This window comes from Mesoplodon densirostris, chromosome 1, assembly GCF_025265405.1.
Source record: "Mesoplodon densirostris isolate mMesDen1 chromosome 1, mMesDen1 primary haplotype, whole genome shotgun sequence".
NCBI classification, from domain to species: Eukaryota; Metazoa; Chordata; class Mammalia; order Artiodactyla; family Ziphiidae; genus Mesoplodon; species Mesoplodon densirostris.
The window spans coordinates 233,002,111-233,026,193 of record NC_082661.1 but is presented as its reverse complement, the minus strand read 5'-3'; the positions used below and the strand labels follow the sequence as shown (position 1 = coordinate 233,026,193).

Genomic DNA, 24,083 nt, shown 5'->3' with positions numbered 1-24,083 from the left:
AGAGCCCATGAACACAACTACTGAGCCTGGCTGCCACAACTACTGAAGCCCACGTGCCTGGAGCCCGTGCTCCGCAGCAAGAGAAGCCACCGCAATGAGAAGCCCGCGCACCGCAACGAAGAGTAGCCCCGCTCGCCGCAACTAGAGAAAGCCAGTGTGCAGCAACGAAAACCCAATGCAGCCAAAATTTTTTTTTTAATTTATGACATTGCTTTAAGAAACTGACACGGACACACACACATGGCTTTAAGAGACTGTTTTTAAGAAAGAGGTGGCTAAATGCACAGGGACTCCAAAGGCCTTCTGTTCTGGCAGAGAGTTCAGTTCTCCCCAGTAACGCACATCCTCGCAGGACTTGGGAGATTCCAATATTTTCCTAAACGCTGTCTCACTGCACTTCTATAGTCACCCCGCTGGACAATTAGGAAGAGAACTGTTGCTCTAATTTACAGATGAGGAAACTGAGGCTCAGAAAACTCAAGTTACGAGCAGGCAGCCAAGGGGGGGCTCCAAACAGGACCACTGCCGTCCACCGCACCCTCCCTGCGTCTAAAAGCCTGCACGGCCTGCAGACTCTCAGTGAGATCTGAAGCACCACCACTGTGAGAACTCCAGCCCTGCGGTGCTCAAAGGGCCCACCACAAGCTGAGAGACGCTGTCAAAAGTTGCTTTCAGAATGCAAAACCGAAATATGTGAGAAATGCAGATCCCACATACAAAGTGAATGCCACAAGCTCTCTAAATAAAATGTCAGCATCATGATTTAGCAGGACTCCAAATATGAGAAAGCAACCCTCTTCTCTCCCCTGCCCCCAGAACTCCTGGAAACGTGGAATTTATCACTGGTCTCTCATAGTTACCTCTGACAGGGCACCGCCAGGCTGTAACTCACGGCATTAATGGCCACCCCTGTGCTCCCTGACACGGTGACCCATACATCTCTGCTGGCAGGGGTTTAAATTATGACACCTGCTGCCAGAGGAGGGGATGCAAATCAGATGTCTGAATGCTCCGGTGTTTAAAGACCCAGTTCTCTTTTAGAGCAGCAAGAGGTTGGCAGTCCTTCTGTGTATTTCCTTTTAGTGCCTCGATGGCACTTTTTCACGCCAACCTGCTGACTCTATCTAGGATCAGCCAAGGGGTCCAGTTAGGTTCCCAATGGCAGGCACATATTCTACTTAGATATGCGCAGCTAAGGGTCTCCAAAGCCCGACCCCACGGCCCTTTCATGTCACACATGAGCCTCATCCCGACATCAGTTTTATCACCTCCCTTCTCTGCCCTTTGGGCAGCACAGCGGGGGTTGGAGCAGGTCCCGGAGCAGGGCGGACACTCATCCAGGTGGGGCAGGTGGGGCGGGTGAGGCCCTCGATTCCAACCTCCTGCCTACATTCTGAGACTCATCCTAACGGGGACTGATGTCTCCAACTGCTGTCTTCCCTTGATGAGTAACAGCAGAAGAGGATGAGGGGCGGGAACCTGAGATTCTGCAGACAGTAAGGGACTGTGAGTGGAAAAGAGGGGAAACGGGGTGGGAACGGAATCAGTGAGCTGGGAAACGGGCACCCTCGGGTTCACAGGGAAGCTCACTCACCCCTCCGCCACCCTCCGCGCTGGCTGGGCCCCCGCAGTCAGAGCCCGGCGGCGCGGGCACTGCGGTAACCACTGGTCCTCGGGCCCCGTGGCCCCGTGCTCTCAGAGGACGTCAGTCACAGCGGCCACTGCGGTGACGTGGGCCGTGCAGAGCAGGGGCGTCCTCGGGAACACCTCGGCACTGTGTCTGGCTCCGCGGGGTGAAGCCTTGTCCCCTCTGCCTGTGGAGCCCCCGGCCAAGCTCCGTCAGTGGGGGACCCCAGCCCAGACCGCAGCCTCACGGTGCAGAAGCAGCCGGTCCAGAGGAGGGAACCCCACGCCCTCACGTCCACCCAGGGGCCTGGCTCACCGCTGCCTCCATTCCTCCTTAGACTTCACATAACACATCTTGTTTTACAGAGCAGGGGTGTTTACTTTCCTAATAGGAACAAACAGAAATGAAACATATTCCCTCAAGGCAGGAGACAGTAAGAAAAAAACCCTCACATACTTTTTAAGTGGACACTCGGAAATTATCAAATGGCATTAACCAAAAGGGGAAACGGATACCCTGGATTAGCAGAAAGCCCCAGGACGGCCCCAAAGCCTAGTCCATTCAGTTGTTATTTGTGTGCTGGGCGTATGAGGCAGGCTGTGGAGACTTGTGTTTGAGGGCCAGCTGCTGGCGACCCAGGTGACCATGGTGGTCAGTCACCAGCCGTCTACCCACGTCCACTGTGTGCTTCCTCAGCCCTGGGGATATAAAGTAACCGAAACACAGACCTTGCCCCATTAGTGCTTACGACCTAGAGAAGACAACAGACAAGTAAACAATAAAATCACTGCACCACGGCAAGTGCAGCAAAAACCAGAGGTGGCCATGACTGACTCTGCCCAGGGAGCCTGGGGTGATATCAAGAAGACGTGCCTTGCTCAGTATCTTACAAGATGAACGTGTTTGCCACGTTGCTGGGGGAGAGGATGCTGCAAACAAGACCAGTGTGGACACCAACAATGAGGTGTAATGCTGCTGAGGAAGTCAAGTCTTCACCAACTCCTGGACCCGGGGAAACCTGTGCTTGGATGCACACGATATGGGAGACTCAGATAGGCTCACCTGCCAAGCAGTAATGATGATGATGGTGATGCTCAGCCCTGAAAGGTGGAAACAGAGAAGCCAAGAGTCCTGTGTGCGTTTGGGAGATGTGTGCGTGCAGAACTCCCAAATTGCCTTCTCTAAAATTTCTCTACAATGTAGACACAAGGACTGTCCCCATTAGCAATGTTTGGTTTGAAGGCCACCATGAGGTGAGTTAAATATGGCTTGAAGGTGAGTGCCATGCTGGCCAGATGGGTAGGGAAGAGAGTAACAGGAGAAGTAGCTGGAAAGGTCAACTGGATTATGAAGCTGAGTGCATATTAGAATAAGACTTTCATCTGTAGAACAACGGGACAAATGAGACTTTTAAACAAGACGAGTTAGCATCTCTGGGTCTCAATTTCCGTATCTGTAGAGCTGAAATGAATGGACTAGATCATTTCCAAAGGTCCGTCCTGCACAGAAACGAACGCTCGTGTTCTACTTCTGTCTCCTACAAGCCTCTGATTCTGTTTCTGTCTCCAATTTATTCTTCAGAAGTTTTTGCCTCATAAAATAATTTTCCTGCTCACCCTTCTTCCGTTAGCACCATCCATCAAATCGTAAATGAAAATATGTTTTCTAATGTCTGGTAAACAGTAAATGCAGAAGTACAGATCAATTCAAGAAATCTATTAACATTTTATGGTCATTGACTTGAGTCAGGCTGATTTTCTAGAGTTAAATTCTCTCAGCCCCGTATCTGCAGGGTTGGTATAAACTTTAAAATGTCACAGTCTGCATATGATTGTTCGCATACAATTACTGTCACGTTAAAGGGAGAGAGGCCTGAGTTGGAACAGAAAAGGCAGAGGTGACGTACCAAGAGGTTTTCTGGCTTGATGTCTCTGTGCACAATGCTGAGGGCATGGAGGTACCTGAGGGCGTTGGCCAGGTTGTACACCATGGCACTGCCATCTCTCTCAGTGTACTTGGTTGAAGAAGTAATTGCATCAAAGAGATCTCCACCCTAAAGGACACATAAAAGAACATATCAAAACATCGACAGTGGGGACTTCCCTGGTGGCACAGTGGTTAAGACTCTGCGCTCTCAATGCAGGAGGCCAAGGTTTGATCCCTGGTCCGGGAACTAGATCCCACATGTGTGCCGCAACTAAGAGTTTGCATGCCACAACTAAGGCGCCTGTGTGCCGCAACTAAGGAGCCCATCTGCCATAACTAAGACCCAATGCAACCAAATAAATAAATAAATAAATATTAAAAATACAAAACAAAACAAAACATCAACAGTGGCAGTCCTGTGAAGGTAACAAAGAAAGCTCATCAGCCTGGAGTAGATGAAAAAAATGACACAAGTGCCCCTAAAACTGATGATTATAAATAATGAAAGTTTCCAGGTAGCAAAACACTTTTCCAATTAGGTCCTTCAGGAATACTGTAAGTCTTGGGATTTGTCATCAGTGAATTCTCCTCAAATCTCTCCATCCTCTTACTTTGACCAATTCCATCACCAGAAAAAGCTCAGTAGCTGTTTCCATCTCCTCAACCAGCATGATGATATTTGGATGTTTCACTCTGCGCAGGATCGACACTTCGTTCTCAATCAGATGCTCCTGTCAAAAAGGGTTTGGAGAGGTAGATCAGGAATTACAGAACCCTCTGCTCTATCCCTGTGTTCTGGAGGACAACACAGGCTGTAGATCTGACACTGAAGGAACAGAGACCCTGGCCCAGCTGGTGTCCCCAGGGACAGGACAAGTCAGCGTGACACCTCATTGTAACTAACAGAAAGACATTCTTCACTACATCCCTCGAGGACTTCCCTGGTGGCGCAGTCATTAGGAATCCACCTGCCAATGCAGGGGACACGGGTTTGAGCCCTGGTCCGGGAAGATCCCACATGCCACGGAGCAACTAAGCCCGTGCGCCACAACTCCTGAGCCCACGTGCCACAACTCCTGAGCCTGTGTGCCACAACTACTGAAGCTCACGTGCCTAGAGCCTGTGCTCTGCAACAAGAGAAGCCACCACAATAAGAAGCCCGCACACCGCAAAGAAGAGTAGCTCCTGCTCACCGCAACTAGAGAAAGCCCACACGCAGCAACAAAGACCCAACACAGTCAAAAATAAAATAAATAAGTAAGTTTATTAAAAAAAAATACATCCCTCAAAAGGCTCGGCATGCTATCTGGCACATAAAACACACTGCTTGTCTCTTCTTTATTTCTAACACCTTAAGAGGTTGTGATGCTATGAAAGCTTGTGTACACCACACTGTGCTTTGCAGTTCAGCTGGAATCACTTTTCCCTTTCAGTATACACTCAGAAATAAAGACTAGGCATATAAGGAAATTTGGCGTGCTTATGGGATACAACTTCTAGCATTACAAACATTTTTAGTTTTTAAACTATTACCAATATGAATTTGAATTTCATGTTGAAATTCATAAAAAAGAAACTTTCTTCTTCTATGATTGGGTATGAAATCATTCACCAGATGGATGTTCCTTATCATCTTGTATTTCAGAAAACAGGAAACATATAGTACCATGGGGAGCACTGTTTTCATTTTAACTCTAATCACTTCTCTGAAAATACCACCTGATTATCAGTGCTGGTGAGTAACGCAGTTGGGATCAGCACTGTAGCAAAACGTTTACTCACGGCATTATTATTTTCAATACACCAACCCATGCATCATGAACAATAATTGGTCTATTTTATTATGAGACATGAAAATCTCTCAACAATGTCATATTTGTTAATCCTCATTAACTGTAATAATAAATTGTTTAGAATTTAGGGAATGCTTTGTAAAAATTGCTAATTGCCCTATTACACACTCTAGGTTTTCAAATATAGCTTTTATAAAATTTACCTTATAAGAGCTATCACTTGCTACCTAAATATTCAATACACATATATGCATATATTCATATTATATGTTCGTGTATGTGTGTGTGTGTGTGTGTGTGTGTGTGTGTGTGCTTCCCTCTTACCGCCCCTTTTGCCTCCTTTGCTCTCATGAATTTCAACTAAATTTAGTGTTCTGCTGCTGTAGTAAGACAATTATCTTATCTCTAGTCCAGGATACCATTTATGGTTCCTCTCATCTTCATGCATCCATGTATACATGTATTTTTACTCAAAGCCATCTCAAATGCTTTTCGACAATAGGTGGAAGTATGAATTATAACAGATGAATAACTAACATTCAGAGAAAATCTGTTGCTGGCTGCTGCTCATGGTGGGTGGTGTTTCTCGAGCATTGAATGCACTGCGTTTGTCCAGGTAGTCACTCGGCAAATGCTGGAAAATGACAGTGCAAATGCTGAACCCACATGATCTAGGAATCTAGTCACTATTTGTCAGTCACTGTGCAAGGTACTTGTGTTAACGTCTTAACGCTTATCCTTAGAACAGTCCTTGGAGGGGGGATGCACACCTAGGGTCCTGACATCCCAGTCCACATTTTTTGTACGGCACACTATCCCCTTTCAAAGGGGGAGGCTTTAGTCAAAGTTGTAATTTTTCAAAATGATAGGTGCAAAGCTGAAACTATTTAATTCCTTGAAAAGATAGGAACCAGAGGTAGTTTCACACCCACTTGGGAGTCAAGGCAGAACCACACCAGGCTCTGTACAGGAAGAGAATCTATGCCCATTGACAAGCAGGGCTGGGGAGACTTAGACTGGCTTTGGAGTCAGCAGACGGGGGAGAACAGTGGTTCTCAGGACCTAGCCAACCTCAGCTGGGAGGCCACAGGGCCCCCTACCTGGTTCCAGTCCCACAGGGCAGCAGCAGTAGGCAGCAACGGAGCCCCGGTCCCTCCCAAGGGAAGCAGCTGTGCAGCCAACTCCTCGTGGCCACAGAGACAAAGGAAAGATGCAGCAAACCCTCCACATTTGTACACCTGTTTAGAAGCCTTTGGCTCATCTGTGCCAACCATGTCCTTAATCACAGTAACAAGCAGAGGCGGATGTACCTTTGTGAACATGTAAAGGCAACCAAATGAGTTTATTTCACTCTGTGTGAAGCCGAGACGACATGGTAGTAAAATGGGGGTTTGATTTTTTTTTTTTTTTTTTTTTTTGCGGTACGCGGGCCTCTCACTGTTGTGGCCTCTCCCGTCGCGGAGCACAGGCTCCGGACATGCAGGCTCAGTGGCCATGGCTCACGGGCCCAGCCGCTCCGCAGCATGTGGGATCTTCCCGGACCGGGGCACAACCCCGTGTCCCCTGCATCGGCAGGCGGACTCTCAACCACTGCACCACCAGGGAAGCCTGGGTGTTTGATTTTTAAGCTAAGTGGAACTATCAGGTCAGTTCTCCTCCCTCCTCCCCATTTCCCCCAGGTTGGGAGAGTCTATAATTTTTTTTTTTTTACATCTTTATTGGAGTATAATTGCTTTACAATGGTCTGTTAGTTTCTGCTTTATAACAAAGTGAATCAGTTATACATATATATACGTTCCCATATCTCCTCCCTCTTGCGTCTCCCTCCCTCCCACCCTCCCTATCCCACCCATCCAGGTGGTCACAAAGCACCGAGCTGATCTCCCTGTGCTATGCAGCTGCTTCCCACTAGCTATCTATTTTACGTTTGGTAGGGAGAGTCTATAAATTTACCTCTCTTCAGGGGCTCTGTCTGTGATGCTAATTTAAAGTGACATATGTAAAATAATCCTCATCACCAGTACCCCAAGAATTCTCTCAAATTGGAGCTAAAATAAGGAGTCTACCACATACAGAGACTACACCTCCCCCAAGTTATCTTTTTCATTAAAAGGCACAACAGAGAGTCTTCTGAGACGCATTGTGGAACTTCTCCCAGGGCCTCTGGGCAGTGTTACATTTCAAACATTAAGTGAATATTGCAACATTTTCTCCACCATTATTTATTATCTCGGCTTACTGTATGCTACTCAACAATGGCTAGTATTCTATGCACATAGTGAAGGTTTTTGTTGGGATGTGGGAGCTATTAGCCTTTGTTTCCCAACCTCTGACGATGCATGTAAATATGTCTTTGAAGGAACAATCCACTTTCTAACGTAAACCATCCTCAGAAGCAAAACAAAACAATGCACAAAAATCTTTCCGATTTCTTATGCAACCCGTATGTAATCTTTGTTTCTAATATATAAAAAGGCTCTCTAGGTTACATTTTCCAGGGAAATATTTCTAAATACAACGTGAACATCACTTTTGTCTTGAACTGCACTGAACTTGCATTATTCAGTCATCTACCATTATTTATGTTAAGTGATTCATGATTCTAACTCCAAATAATTTACACATGAATCATTTCATGGCGGTGTTCCACGGTTTTGTATGTGAGAGTAAATGACAAAGAAAACTGCTCACTTGGCAAAGGATACCGCCCTATCCTTGGCCAGGGTGGTTTTTAACTGACAAAAGAGAGAGAGAGAGACAGCCAGAGAGAAACAGAGTTGCGGAATAAACAGCTCTCTCAAACCAAAGAATCATCTTGTCTCCGGTCCTTCCCTCCTGTGTCCTTTGTCTCACTGCATGAACCTGGCTGCCCAGAGCAGACAGGAATTCCACCCGGACCCTCCTTCCTGCATCCTCCTGCACAGCCAATCAATCACTGATCCCTGCCAGGTCTGCCTTCTCAATAGCCTCGGGATACATCCATTCCCATTTTATCCCCTTTTGCCAATCTCTTATCTAGACCTCCAGGCACTTGCACAGGCGGTTTTGTCTGGAGCTCTCTTTCCCCACTTCTTGGTGAACTCCTATTTACCCCTCAGCACCACATGAGACCTCACCTCCTCCAGGTGGCCTCCCCTGCTCAACTGTGATGGGGTTAGGAGCCCCTCGAATTTGTTCTCAGTGCCCCTGCGCTCGGCTCCAACCACAGCCCTCACCCTGCTGTCCCGGAGCTTTCTGTTTACCTCGCCCTCCAGCAGCTAGCACAGTTCGTTCTGAAGTGCTCAAGAAAGCGGAAGACATAAACACATCATGCGGTGCTCTCGGTCAACAGTGGCTTTACAGCTGGTATATATATTGTGGAGTGAGTACTGCTGAGGATCATGCAGCGAGAGAGGTGAGATGCTCAGATCGCTACGTGTAATTTCTGCGGTAGATGAGTGTGGTTGGTTGAATAACGGCCACACAAGTTACCAAGTCTTAATGCCTGGAACTTGTTAATATTACTGTATTTGAAAAAATGTCTTCAGAGATGTGATTAAAGATACTGCAATGAAGAGATAACAGTGGATTATCTGGGTGCCATCACAAGTGTCTTTATGAGACAGAGGCAGACGGAGATTTCACAGACAAAAGAGGAAAAACAGACACACAGAAGAGAGGGAGGTGAAGACGGCGGCAGGGTTTGGAGTGATGTGGCCACAAGCCAAGGAATACTGTCAGCCACCAGAAGCTACTTAGAATCAAAGTACAGATTCTCCCCTAAAGCTTCCAGAGGGAGTGTGCATTTCAGACTTTTAGCCACCAGAACTGTGAGAAAATAAATTTCCATTGTAAGCCACTAAGTTTGTGGTAATTTATTCCAACAGCCTCAGGAAACTAATACAATATACATTTGGATTTATGTCCTGCCTGGACCCATATCATGTAGATAATGAATGCAGAACTCTGGGAAGAGAAGGAAGGACCACTTCTAAGCACCACAACAGAAAGCTCAGGGCTTCATACACTATGGGAATTCAATAAATATTTAGAATGAATATTATTTAGAATATCAAACTTGGAAGAATTCTTAAATTTACAAACACCATAGCCTTCTAAAAAGCCTCCTTAAATTTGGCCCCAAGGTAGATCTTGCAAAAATCTCCTATGTGGCATGTAAATCAATAAAGTTACAACATTCCTTCACGCCATACACAAAAATAAACTCAAAATGGCTTAAAGACTTAAATATAAGACAGGACACCATAAAACTCCCAGAAGAGAACACAGGCAAAACATTCTCTGACATTAATAATAGCAATGTTTTCTTAGGTCAGTCTCCCAAGGCAATAGAAATAAAAGCAAAACTAAACAAACGGGACCTGATTAAACTTATAAGCTTTTGCATAGCAAAGGAAACCATAAACTAAACAAAAAGACAACCCACGGACTGGGAGAAAATATCTGCAAAAACGATGCGACCAATGAGGATTTAATTTCCAAAATATATAAACAGCTCATACAACTCAATAACAAAATAACAAACAACCCAATCAAAATATGGGCAGAAGACCTAAACAGACATTTCTCCAAAGAAGACATACAGATGGCCAATAGGTACATGAAGAGATGCTCAACATCACTAATTATCAGAGAAACGCAAATCAAAACTCCATTCAGGTATCATTTCACACCAGTCAGAATGGCCATCATTAAGAAGTCTGCAAATAATAAATGCTGGAGAGGGTGTCAAGAAAAGAGAACCCTCATACACTGTTGGTGGGAATTTAAATTGGTGCAGCTACTACGGAGAACAGTATGGAAGTTCCTTAAAAAACTAAAAATAGAGTTATCATATAATCCAGCAATCCTACTCCTGGGCATATATCCAGAGAAAACTCTAATTTGAAAAGATAATGCAGCCCAGTGTTCACAGCAGCACTATATACAATAGCCAAGACATGGAAGCAACCTAAACGTCCATCAGAAAATGAATGGATAAAGAAAATGTGGTACATATACACAAGGGAATATTACTCAGCCATAAAAAGAATGAAATAATGACACTTGCAGCAACATGGATGGACCTAGAGATTATCACACTAAGTGAGGTAAGTCAGACAGAAAAAGACAAATACCATATGATATCACTTATATGTGGAATCTAAAATATGACACAAATGAACGTATCTACAAAACAGAAACAGACTCGCAGACATAGAAAACAAACTTATGGTTACCAAAGGGGAAAGGGGGTGGCGGAGGGATAAATTAGGAGTTTGGTATTAACAGATACAAGCTACTACATATAAAATACTGGGTTGGCCAGAAAGATTGTTTGGTTGAAAGTAAAAATAAAAGACACATTTTTCATTTTCAAGAAGAACTTTACTGAACAACATATTCAGTAACCCAATGTACTTTTTGGCCAACCCAGTAGATAAACAACCAGGTCCTACTATATAGCACAGGGAACTACTGCATATTCAATATCTTGCAACAACCTATAATGAAGAAGAATATGAAAAAAAAAACATATGTATAACTGAATCTCTTTGCTGTAAACCAGAAACTAACACAACATTATAAATCAATTTAAGAAAATCTCCTACTGAGGGACTTTCCTGGTGGTCCAGTGGCCCGCACTCCCAGTGCAGGGGGCCCGGGTTCGATCCCTGGTCAGGGAACTAGATCCTGCATTCATGTCGCAACTAAGAGTTTGTATGCTGCAACTAAGAGTCCGCATGCTGCAGTGAAGATCCCATGTGCCGCAACGAAGACCCAGCACAACAAAAAGAAATAAATAATAAATAAGTAAATATTTTTAAAAAAGAAAACGAAAACCTCCTACTTGGAAGAACCCAGCATGCTTTCCATCTTCGGGGCCTCTACTCAGACTGCGCTGGCCGCCTCAAAAGCTTTTCAGTCATTACTGCCTACACAAGCCGTACCTACTGCTCAAATACATCTCGAACGCTTCTTGCTCTAAGGCATCTCCACTGAGCACCTACTTCTCTCTCATGTGCTACCCTGAACTCCCATAACACTTTTACGGAACTGGTATTAATGTTAAATTACCTTATTCCCAGCACAGTATCTTGCACGAACATCAAATGTTAGGTAAACAAGTGAATTAATCTTGTACATTACAGAAAAGCAAACAGAAAACCAGAGGTTAAGAATTTTTCCCAGGTTCTTATTATAAGAACAAATGTGTAAATTGAACTTGGAGAGGGATCATGGTAGACTGGCCAGTGTAGACTGGCTGTGCCACCAACTAGCCCAAAGGTCCAATCACTGCTCTTCTTCTGTGTGACTTTTGGGAAGCTATTTAATTTGAATTTCTGTTTCTTTATCTGTAAAATCAGTACATCTGCTTTGCAAGTCATTAAAGATAATGTGCAAAATTCCTATATGTCCAAGCCTGGATAGATAATACATTTTGATAAATGGATAGATAACACATTTTGATAAATGGTCGATATTATCTTCAGCATTATTACTTTTCTGTATACAACCCACAAGGCAGAGGTAACGAACGATGCCCCCGAAGAGTGGCTGAATACCTCCCCTTAGATTTTGTTTTAAAAAAGCAAATTCTGGGCTTCCCTGGTGGCACAGTGGTTGAGAATCTGCCTGCCAATGCAGGGGACATGAGTACGAACCCTGGTCTGGGAAGATCTCACATGCCGCAGAGCAACTGGGCCAGTGAGCCACAACTACTGAGCCTGCGCGTCTGGAGCCTGTGCTCCGCAACGAGAGGCTGTGACAGTGAGAGGCCCCCGCTCGCCGCAACTAGAGAAAGCCCTTGCACAGAAACGAAGACCCAACACAGCCAAATTAATTAATTAATTAATTAATAACTTAATTAATTAAATTTATTAAAAAAGCAAATTCTCTATATCCATTTTTTTCCTAAATATAAAATTTAGTGGAAAAATGTACCTATTTAGAACAAAACAAGCATGGGATTAACAGATACAAACTACTTTACATAAAATAGATAAGTAACAAGGATTTACTGTATAGCACAGGGAATTATACTCAATATCCTATAATAACCTATAATGAAATATAATCTGAAAAAATTACTGAACCACTTTGCTGTACACCTGAAACTAACACAATATTGTAAGTCAACTATCCTTCAGGGTTTTTTTTATAGTTTTAACATTATAATTTTATATAGTCAATGTGGAAATAATTGTTCAAAAAAGCAAAATATCAGAATGGAAAAAAGTATATGATCATGAATTATAAAAATAAAATGACATTCAATAACAAAGAAAAATAAGATCCAAATGTTTGAAGTGACCTATTCATTTGCCTCAACACTTAGTGTACCAGACTGAATTTTTTTGCATAAAGATTTTTTTTTCAACTACTGAGACAGCTGCTTAAATTTTAATCATGTAAACAATACCCCTGCCAGAGCAATTATTTTTAAACTTTTTTGAAAAAATACTTTAATACAGTTGTTTAGAACTTGGCTCCCAAAATTATGACACATTCTGCTTAAATCACACAATATCAGATACAAAGAGCAACACCTGCTTACACATGGAGACAGGCTTTGCAGCTGAAAATGTAATAAAATTGTTAGCACAATAACTGAAAACACATAGAATTATTTAAAGAAAATTACATTTAGAAAAACTTTATTCAATGAAAAGGGGGCATTTTGCACAGATTCTGCTTCATTAGCTATCCCAGTGTAGTAAAAAAAAAAAAAAAGTGTATGACAAATTTGCCTATTGGATTTTCCATTCTGGGTCTCTGAGAAGACTCTTCTAACACTGTATCTTAATATTTTAAGTTTCCTGTTAAAAATACACAATTTTGTAAACATCTGATGAAGAATAGCTTTAAGAGTTCCATAAACATAAAACCACTACTATCACATCAAATCCTCCCAGCTATAACTTCTGAATTCCTCTGGCATATTAATAATACTGACAGTTAACATGTGTTAAATTCTTGTTATAGACCGGTACTTTTCTCCATGTTTTCTGTGCCTTAATTCAATTAATTCACAACAACCTCTGCCTTCGACATTATTAACAACTGCATTTTATAGGAAGAAACAGAGGGGTTAACTAATTTTTCCAAGGTCACACAGCACACAGAGGCAGAGCCCGGATTAAACGTCATACAATCTGGCTCTAGAGTAGTGCTGTTCAAAAGACATGTGACCCACATATGTAAATTTAAGTTTTCTAGCAGCCATGTTAAAAAATATAAAAAGCAGGTAAGATGTATAACTTATGTAACCCAATATATCCGAGATAGTATCATGTCAACATGTAATCAAAAACAAAAGGTATTAATGAAGTATCTTACATTCTTCTTTTAGCATTAAGTCTTCAAAATCTGTTGTGTTTTACACTGAGAGTACATTTCGGTTCAGACTGGCCATACTTCAAGTGCTCAGCACCACAAGCACGAGGAACTCAGAGTTGGACCATGAGTTCTAGAGCCTTCTCTCTCTTTTTTTCAATTTATTTATTTATTTATTTATTTTGGGCTGTGTTGGGTCTTCGTTGCTGTGCGTGGGCTTTCTTTAGTTGCGGCGAGCGGGGGCTACTCTTCATTGCGGTGCGCGGGCTTCTCATTGTGGTGGCTTCTCTTGTTGTGGAGCACGGGATCTAGGCACGCAGGCTTCAGTAGTTGTGGCTCGTGGGCTCTAGAGCGCAGGCTCAGTAGTTGTGGCGCACGGGCTTAGTTGCTCCGCGTCATGTGGGATCTTCCCGGACCAGGGCTCGAACCCATGTTCCCTGCGCTGGCAGGTGGATTCTTAACCACTGCGCCACCTTCCAGGGAAGGCCCTAGAGCCTGCTCTCTTAATTGCTATGCTACTCACCAGAAAGGAATCTAAAAAGGTCTTTGTCATCACTATTGTAGAATATTTATCCTTTCAAACGTAGTTGAAATGGCAGTAATCTAGCAGCATTCCATCATTTGATTTTTTTCCCAGTCCCATCTTCAGAGTAGGACAGAGAAAAAAGTTCATCCATTTGGGGAGACAATCCATGGTATTTCTGCACATCCCACATCAGCTTGAGTTACAAACTATCTTTCCAAGTATGTCTGTATAGCAAACACCCTTGGAATACAGAGACAGGGTCTCCCCCATGGGTGGAGGGCGATTTGTTTCCTGACCATGATAATAAAAATAATGCTCTCCTCTGGGGCAGAGGCTGAGTAGGATGTTAGTGGCCCCCTCATAAGATTGGGGGGTTCCTAAGCTTGGGGGTCCTCCACTGTGACACAAACCCACTGTGTGGACAGCATCCAGCTGGGCCCCTCTGCATCACTTCTGTGGGCTTTGGGAGTTAAGGGGAACCAGTGCAAGCATGGAGCTCATGCTATCTGCTATGGCACCAGTAGTAGTTTTTGTCTCTGACCCAGGAATCTTGTGTCTTCTGCCACATCTACAAAGCTGGAAGGCTAATGTCTTAGTTTGAAAAGTCTCAGAACCCTCACAGTTCTTGAGGCACCTTTTGTGTGTTGCTGGGTTTTGATATAGACACCTCCCAAGAGAGAAGAACTTGTATTTTTCAATGGTTAGGACAAAGATCAAATCAATTTACTGTTTTACGATTAAGGTTTCTGAAAAGTGGCAGGGGAAAAAAAAAGGCTTGATAAGGTTTCCCCCGCTACTATCAGCAGACTATTCCTACTACGATCTTGTCAAATCACCACTTAAGTTCCTTCACCGCAGTAAACATCTCTAAGTTTTTTCAGTTTCTTTTACAAAACAGTTATGTATACTGTACCTTTCCACAACATTTGGCTTTGTCTATAATCTTTAGGGCAAACTCCTTTCCTGTGGACCTATGGAATAATCAGAGGAAGGCCATTGAAAGACATAAATCAAAGACAGCATCCATCCTGATTTCCTCCACAGCACAGACCCAGGGAAAAAAGAGTGGCTTCCTTCTCTATACACCAGAGAGGATGCTGAGTGGGGTCAGGGAGAAAAATACCCACAAAAGATTTTTTTAAAACCCACAAAGCCACACTGTCAATCTCCCTTTATAACTATTAATCATTACAATATTAAGTAACTCACATATTTAAAGTATTTAAATTCTGTTGTATCAGACTTGGACAAGAAGCTGTTCTTCCATACTTAAATCTCAAAAATAGTTCTCTTAGGAGACAGAATAAAATTAAGAAAAATGAATCAAAGCAACAGAAAATCTTCTTTTATCAATGTCTTTACATGAGTCCTTTAGTCACTAATTAGCCCATAATTCAAAACTGTAAAGTCCCTAGACTTTCAGTCTCTATTTCTCAGCCAAAACTCCACTTAGGATCTGGTGCCACCTTATCCACACCTTTAAACGTCCATATCTGGTACTAGAGAATCATTCATTTGACACAAGAATCCTGATGTTGTTATTTAACTTTTAATCACCTTTAGTATAACTTAATCTGAACATGTCAAAAATACATCTTTTAGAATAGGAAAGCAGTTCCAGAAAGAACACTGTGGTATTCTTAGAATAGGTTAGTTCTCTCAAGCACAAGCTGCTTTTGCCAGGTGGTCACAGTACACACTGATGAGACCTACCTTGGAAGAATAACTTTTATTTAAACTGCTTCTCCATAATAGAAACCAAACACTGCCTCAGATTTCTAATGAGTCTTTAGAAGTCATATTTTAGATGCTTGTTGCTTGAGCAGCAATCTGTGTACCAGAGCTAAGCAGAGGGGCTTAGAAGACAGGGAGCTACTTTGTGTACCATATAAGGAGCAGTAAAGCTTCATTGGAGATGTAGCAGAACAGGAAAACTGTAGTCACCAGAACTTTCTGGAAAACTCCCCCTCACCCATCTCCCACCACCACAACAAAAATTACCACTTAAAACAGCTAGAATAACAGGCTATAAACACAAAGACTCTAATCTGAGTCTTTCCCAGTTTTAATATTGTTTACAAAAGGCCTGGAATGTAAAAGAATGGATTTGTTACCACCTGAGAAATTAGGACCTTAAACAAAATAAGGCTGGACAAGCAAAAATATAATTTTAATAGGAGCAAAAGTTGGCTGATTCTGATATTGAGTAAAGTCAGAGCTCATGTATCCTGAACTACTGATAATATCCAATTAATTATTAGCTGAGAGGGTTAATGAATTAATATAAGTACAGCACTGAGAATAGAGCCTGGCACAGATAAGTGCTATAGGAGTTTTTTTTTTTTTTTTTTTAAAATGAATCATACTCTTTCCCATTTTTCTCTGGCTCATGGATGAGACCTGATATATCTCCCAAAGTACAAAGCAGGTTTATATTCTACATGTATACATATATTTTCCCCTGTCAAGTTGCCTGTGGGCATGCAAAACACTAGTCCTAAGAGTAGACTCTTTAAGAAGGCCTTTCATTCATTCAGATAAGAATAAGCTCCAAAGGAGAAACGTATGTGTTGGAGAACAAACGATCATCCTCACTGTCCACTCACCTGTCCATGCACTCTTTGACGACTGCAAAATTGCCATCACCAATAACCTTCCCAATTTTGTACTTCTCAAGAAGAGTTGACGATTCAGAGCACCTGTTTCCATTCACACCTGCAAAAAAGGATAAACACAAAGTCTAATGAACACATCACATTTCACCTTGATTCCTACAGATTGGTGAAATAATAAATCACAATGGAGTTATTTCTAAATCTGTGGTCAAACTAAAGAAAATCCTCTGAGCCTATTCTCTGAGTAGAACACCTGAATCACCAATTTCCTTTTGGTCTTGTTGGTTGGAATCAGAAACCAACCAAATCAATAAACCTAAAAAATCCCTGAAATATCAGCTGAAAATAAGTGATTAGCTTTGGGTAAAAGGGAAGTCTAACCAAAACTTTGTAAACTTTTTGTCAACTCTGGAGAAAGGGGGAGGGGATGATGATGGGGACTTAATCTTAGAAATTTTCTCTTCAAGATTTTCTAGTAAAGAAAATTCTGGCCACTTAGGATACCTTGTTAAGGCTAATTTCTGGCTCAAAGTGTCCTCAAAAAGGAGAAGGGGGAGGGGCAGGAGAAGGAAGTGGTTAAGATCCACCACTTTTCACAATGTATCCCCAGTGCCCTGTACATAGCTGACATCAAACAAAGAAACCCACTTAAAGTTATCTAAGAACAAGGAAAGTCTACATTTAGGAATTGTGAGCAGACTGCCACTAAGGAAAAATAAAGGAAACCCAAGACTAAAATTTGAAATTGGGTAGCTTAATTAACGAGATTCTATACATATTGATGTGACCCCTGCCCAATAAGGCTAAACAGGCTAACTGGTGTCATGATCCCATTGCTGTTTAGGGAGATAATTTAGCACAAGTGGGTTTGGTGGGCGACCAGGTTCACATGGATGGCTTCCCTTATAAAAGTAATCATAGACTGAGAGCTACCTTCAGGACTCATGCAACGATCAAGTTCAGGCCCGCCATTTACATTGGAAGAAGATCGGCCATGTGCAGAAATCTGCTGAAAGAGGAAAGTGCCCATTATTTATCAGGATAAGTTTCCGAATCTTTAGCTAGCTCATCCTTAAGAGAATAGAAAATGGGGGCTTCCCTGGTGGCACAGTGGTTGAGAGTCCGCCTGCCGATGCAGGGGACACGGGTTCGTACCCCGGTCTGGGAAGATCCCACATGCCACAGAGCGGCTGGGCCCATGAGCCACGGCCGCTGAGCCTGTGCTCCACAACGGGAGAGGCCACAACAGTGAGAGGCCCGTGTACCGCAAAAACAAAAAAAAAAACAACAAAGAAAGAGAGAATAGAAAATACTTATATAATAGAATGCAAAAAAAGTAAAATAAAATGGTACAGAAACAGAGGAAGCATCCCCTTGCTTCTCATCTCACCTTTCTCCCTATATACAATCCCATTAATACAGTTCTTCCTTAGATACAGTATTTTCAATTCATATTAGTAAGAGGAAAATTGACGTATGTTACTCTTCTTTGATACTGTGTTACTTTTGATCTCAACGAAGTAACATAAGGAGACTTTCATGGCATCACCCATGAACAAGGTAGTTACTAGCGGCACAAGGCTTAGAACTACAGATAATTACAAGAACGTCAGCAAAGAGTCCCCAGATCCCACATTCCCCACCCTTCCCCACACCCTGGCTGACCACCAGAGTCCCTGCTAGGGTCGAGCTCTTCTCAGAAGTCCAGCCCCATGTCCGGGAGTGTATCACCTTCCGCACCCTCCTGTAGCTTCAGGACCCAGAGAACAGCCCTGGCTCAATCAACTCCTTTGCCACTCTAAGACAGCAGGAATTCCTCTGAAGCATCATAAGGAGCTTTTTTTTTTTTTTTTACTAAGAACCAGAGGGGAATAAAAGATAAAGATTTTAGGTAGGTTCCAACTTCACAAAAAGCTGAAGTTTCCAGTCGAACACAGAAATATCTCTAGTTCTTAGGTAAACTGAAAAACTCATATTATGACTATTCTTCATATATTTATTTATTACTATTTGGTTTTATTATTTATTTTCTTTATTATTCTGTAGGCTTATGGAATTTTTTCTTAATTTCCAAGGGCTATTACACTTTCAAACTCAATCTTTTCTCTTTCATCTTTAATTGTCTTTCTTCTCTTTCAAAAAAAAAAGTATTCCTTTCAGGAGTTTAAACATCAAAAGACTTACCAAATACTGAGAAGCACCTTTGGCATTTTTTGTGCTGGTGTGTTTACATGCTTGCCTCTGTGCCCAAACTATCCCGGCAGCTTCTGCCCCAGAGCAGCTGTGTCTTCTTCATCCCTGCCTCCTCCATGTGCAGCACAGGGCCTGGTGCACACACTACTTAATTCACACTTGCTAAATGAAAGCACAGATAGCACAGGTCTAGGGCAGGGACCTACCCTTCCCACAGTGCCCAGAAGCTGGAGACACTGGATCCACTCTCTTCCTCTGGGTGAAGTGGAGAACCTCCCAGATGCTGAGTTTGGTTCAATCCAGGAAAACCCAATACTTACAACATTCCTTCAAACAGGATCATCCAGAAGTTATTTGGGGATAAAATATGAGCCTCAAGAATGAGAGGCACGTAAAAATTAGCCTGTTTTCTCAGGTCCCACGGAACCACACCTGTGTGGACAGTAAAACCAGGAGTGGCGTGTCCTGCTAGGAAACCCAGGGCCACGGAAAAGCAGTGGTGACAGCCACCAGATGAGCCCCCTCCTGAGGGACAAACACACCTCTCATAAGTGTCTGTGTCCTACACGCTGACGGGGAGTAGTCGTGCAGGAACGTGGGTGTGCGTGTGGGTCGCTTTCTGGCCACCCTTAACCTGATGAAAACGCTGTAGGCGGATGAACACCTGGCTCCTCAATCACTGTTTCCTCACAATACAGGTAATTTGGTGGACAAAGTTTTTCAAAATGGAGCTTTTTTGTTTGTTTTATTCTTTTTTTTTTTCCTGCTGAAATTGAAGGCAACTCCAAATTCAGTAGGAGTCTATGCTAGAATGTTTAAAAGCTAGACTTTTAAAATCAAGCCCCAGAGAGGGAACATAAAAGGAAGCTGAAAAGAAAACCACAGCATTCTCTGCTCCATTCATGGCCACAGCAACTACCCCAGTCCTGGTCGTCCTCAGCTTCTCTCGGCACCTCTACCAGAGGCCTCCTCAGTTCCATCAGTCTCTCCCACTCCACGATTATAGCCAGAGAAGCTTTCCTGAAGGATAGTTCTGACATCGCCCCTAGGATCCCAGAAACTCATTGGGTCTTCGTTACCAACAGACTAACCCACACATATTCAGCATGGCACTCAGGCCATGATTTATCCTCTTACCTACCTGTCCAACTTGTTTCCCACCACTTTTTTTCATGTATTTCATACTTACATTAACTCCAATAATCTTTCTTTTTTTTAAAATTTTTTTGAGTAGCTTTATTTATTTTTGGCTGTGTTGGGTCTTCGTTGCTGTGCGCGGGCTTTCTCTAGTTGCGGCGAGCGGGGGCTCCTCTTCGTTGCGGTGCGCAGGCTTCTCACTGCGGTGGCTTCTCTTGTTGTGGAGCACAGGCTCTAGGCGCACGGGCTTCAGTAGTTGTGACACGCGGGCTCAGCAGTTGTGGCACGTGGGCTCTAGAGCACAGGCTCAGTAGTTGTGGTGCACGGGCTTAGTTGTTCTGCGGCATGTGAGAACTCTCCGGACCAGGGCTTGAACCCGTGTCCCCTGCATCGGCAAGCGGATTCTTAACCACTGCGCCACCAGGGAAGTCTCCAATAATCTTTTTTTTTTTTTTGAAACGTTGCTAAAACTTTCTAAGTCTTAATTTTCTGCTCTGAATATAGGGATAGTAGCAGCAGCTAGCGCAAGATGTGCTAAAGAATTAAAATTAGCTCATGCACGTAAAATCATTTAGCACAATCACTGACATGTAACAATAACTCAATATTAGTTATTAGTATTTTTCCTCAAAACATCTAGCATAGGGCCTTGAAGTGAGTGTCTGAGAAATGCTTTTGAATTATTGAATGTACAATGGCTATAAGAGATCGTTTGCTAAATAATTCATTCGAAGTCTGTTCCACTTCTAATCCAACTCTTCCTAGATTGAAAACTGTCAGTCATGGGAATAAGAGATACAAATTAAACTCATATCAGCCACATTCTTAATGGAATAAAGATAAGAAGAATGTCATTTTGGGGAAAGTTTTAGATCTCAAAAGATAACTGGAAAGATCCCCTTTGATCACGGCTTGCCTTCAGGTGACAGGGATGGGGGAGGTGGACTGTCAATGTCTGGGAGCAGCAGTGGACAGTGGCTGGCTTACCTGAATGTCTATATCTCACAGCCCAGAACGGGGCAGCCTCATGCCCTCAGGACACAGCTGGCTGGGTCCAGCCTGGGCACTGAAGGAACCATCTCCCTTCCCAACACTCAGAGCCAGAGGGAGTGTGCAGCGTGCAGACCCCATGCCCACTGCTGAGGTGCGAAGACCTGCCTTCCCCCAGGCCTGCTTGCTCAGCTCTCCTGGAAGCAGGTAACATTCTTCTCACAGGTCTCTTTCTTGCTAATTTGAGTAAGTTAGTTCATCGCAAGCTGATAAGTTCTGACTCAAGGGCTAAGAAGGAAGTCTTAGAAGGAGCTAAAATGCAGGCATTTTTACCTCTTTGTACATTTTCACATGGATGCGTGACTCTCTGGAGTGTTTACTGAGCTCCTGTCAACCCCTGTAACTTTCTCAATGTTTCTTTTGATTAAACCCCCATTCCCACCTATCCTGATTCCCTGTACAGTCCAGCAATTACAAACCTGGTTCGTGTTGGGATTCAGAGGTGGCAAGGAGCCAGAACAGGTGGTGGAAGCTGGTCCTCCAGCAACTGGGCTGAAGCCCCGCCTCGGAGGTTGCCTCATGGGCAGCGAGAGGGCACAGGCCCATGTGAGGGGCTACATTCATGTGTACCTGACAGAAGTTTCACTAAATCACCAGGAAATGCAGCTTTCTTAGCAAGCCATGATGGCAAGAAGATTATTTTTCAAGACTCTCAAACAGAATGATTTTTTTTCAAAGTGCTAAACCTCAAGCATTTAAAAACTAGAGAGTTAACAGAAGTGACATAACTGATTACCTGTCCCAATATGTTCCTTTATTTGAAAATAAAGCTTTCATGAAGAAAATGAAAACATAAAGAAATGAGGGAATCATCTTATTATATCACAGCTCAACAGACAGGACGTGATTAGACCCACGGACAGTTTTCCTTTCCTCCCTCAGCTACAACCTGTGCTGGCTGCAAAGGATGCAAAGATGTAGGGCCAAGGTCATTACTGCCGGAAGCTTGCAGTCTCAGGAAGAGGCATGTGTGCACCCTTAAAACCCTTCCCAGAAACCTCACCTAACCATTTGAAGGTTCCTTCTGATGGTTACAAACGCCCGTGAGGATCCATGCGAGGGAACCACTTCGCTACAGCACGCATCTGCACTTGGCGTGCTGGAATCACACCGCTAGCAATTAAGCTCACGTGACCTCCTGGCAATGAAGCCTGGTGCTCTGAGAATCCAAGAAAAGCTGGGTATTCACCAAGATCTCTGGGCAGATCCCTGGCAAACGTGAAGTGTCTATTGTTACATATAAAGCAAAGCACTCCCGGTGCCCTGAGAGACATGCAGACAAAAGAGGAAGGAAAACACTAGGGCAAAAGCTATGACTAGAAAATTCCCACCATTTACCAGGCAGAATTTATGGATTTCCCTGTCCCTTGTAAGAGAACTATTCTCTTACTGAAGCAAGGAGAGATTAAAATATGGCAATCCTGATTAAAACCTGTCCCATTTCTATTGTCCAACTAAACATTTTTTTTTTAATCTCTTAAAATGCTTATGAGCTTTCATGCTTCCATCAGCAACCAGGACGCTGAGAGAGCACGAAGACTGTGCCTAGATGCTGCACTGGGGTGAGCTGCTCCTCAATAAAGCATAAACGGATGGCAGCAACTGGGTTCTGTCAAGATATCTTCCATAATTACTAACTGGTTCAAAAAGGTGTCATGATGTTTAGGGCTGGGAAGAAGAGGGGACACACTTCCTGGTGAGCGAAGGAAGGAAAGTAATCAAAAAGACTGAAGACCTTGCCGAGCACATTCTCTGGGACCTGCTCCACTGCGCCACCACCTACCTACTCTCTAGCAGCAGCAGCTCCACTTTTAGGAGTATGCAAGGAAAGAAATGCACAAGGGTCCACTTCTGCTAAGAACTTTTAAAAAAAAAAGACTTGAAAACAAGCGGGAAAAGCTATACAGTACTCTCAACTAGCTTCATTTAAAAGGGCATTCAGGGCTGAGTAAGTACATTTGATAATCATTACCATGCCAGCTTTCCACATGTTTAGTAGGGAAGTTAAGTCCAAGTGTCCTACATTAAATTTCTTACTATTTCTACAAAACTTAGAATTTAAAGAGAATGTTAAGTGCTATACTAACATTGAAGTTTTGTTCAGAAATAGGCAGTTCTCCAAAAAAAGTAGCAAAAATAGTTCTATTAATGCTACTTGATAGAACTACTTAATAGTCCAAACTTCATTTTGGTTTTTCATAAAAGGAAGCATCTGAACAGAATCTAGCATATAATACTTGTGTAGTGAGTTGACTTTCTCGAATGCATCCTGGAAAACAGCACTATGATTCAATTTTTAAGTGGCCTACTGCAGGGGTCAGAAACATTTTCTGTAAAGGGCCAGAGAGTAATTTTAGCCTTTGTGGGTCATATGGTCTTTGTCACAACTACTCAACTCTGCTGTTGTAGCATGAAAACAGCCATAGACCAAATGGAAACAAATGAGCATGGCTGTATTCCAATAAAACTTTATTGAGAAAAACAGGCGCTGGGCCAAATGTGGCCACAGGCAAATAAATTCCTGGTCTACAACAACTTTCTTAGGAAAGATTTTCCTCCAATATAATTCTTACACTTTTAAATGCTTAGAACAGAATAAACCCCAGGGTATGGTTGTTATAAAGCAGTGGTTCTCTGTCCTTGGCTGTACATTAGAATTACCAGGGAAGATTTAAAAAATTCTATTGCCAGGCTGTACCGCAGATTAAAGAATTCTTGCATGTAGGGCCCAGGCATCAATATTTTTTTAAGCTCCAAAGAAGGTCTAATGTGTAGCTAAGGTTGAGAATCTCTGTGGAGGAAGTTTCTGGCAGTAATTGTAATTAATCGTCCAGCTATCTTAATTTAAGTTCTCTCTGTCACTCATCCAGTAACCTAGCCATTGTGAGTCATCAATAGCC

General features: G+C 43.0%; 1 protein-coding gene across 11 annotated transcripts in view; it reads right to left on the bottom strand.

Annotated features, from left to right (window-relative positions):
* Window positions 1-24,083, bottom strand: part of DCLK2 (doublecortin like kinase 2) — a 170,615-nt gene that overhangs the window by 24,637 nt on the left and 121,895 nt on the right. For 5 of the 11 annotated variants that reach the window (XR_009534088.1, XM_060116201.1, XM_060116169.1 and 2 more), the window contains 5 exons: window positions 17,737-17,812; window positions 16,795-16,903; window positions 15,102-15,159; window positions 4,165-4,284; window positions 3,534-3,680 (listed from right to left, as the gene is read on the bottom strand). Coding sequence is in view for 7 of the 11 variants with exons in the window: in XM_060116201.1 (XP_059972184.1) it covers window positions 3,534-3,680; window positions 4,165-4,284; window positions 15,102-15,159; window positions 16,795-16,903; window positions 17,737-17,812 (510 nt within the window). In the remaining 4 variants the exon portion in view is untranslated. Of the gene's footprint in view, window positions 1-3,533; window positions 3,681-4,164; window positions 4,285-15,101; window positions 15,160-16,794; window positions 16,904-17,736; window positions 17,813-20,185; window positions 20,519-24,083 lie in introns of those variants that run through there. The other 6 variants (XR_009534089.1, XM_060116176.1, XM_060116193.1 and 3 more) reach the window with 4 other exon arrangements.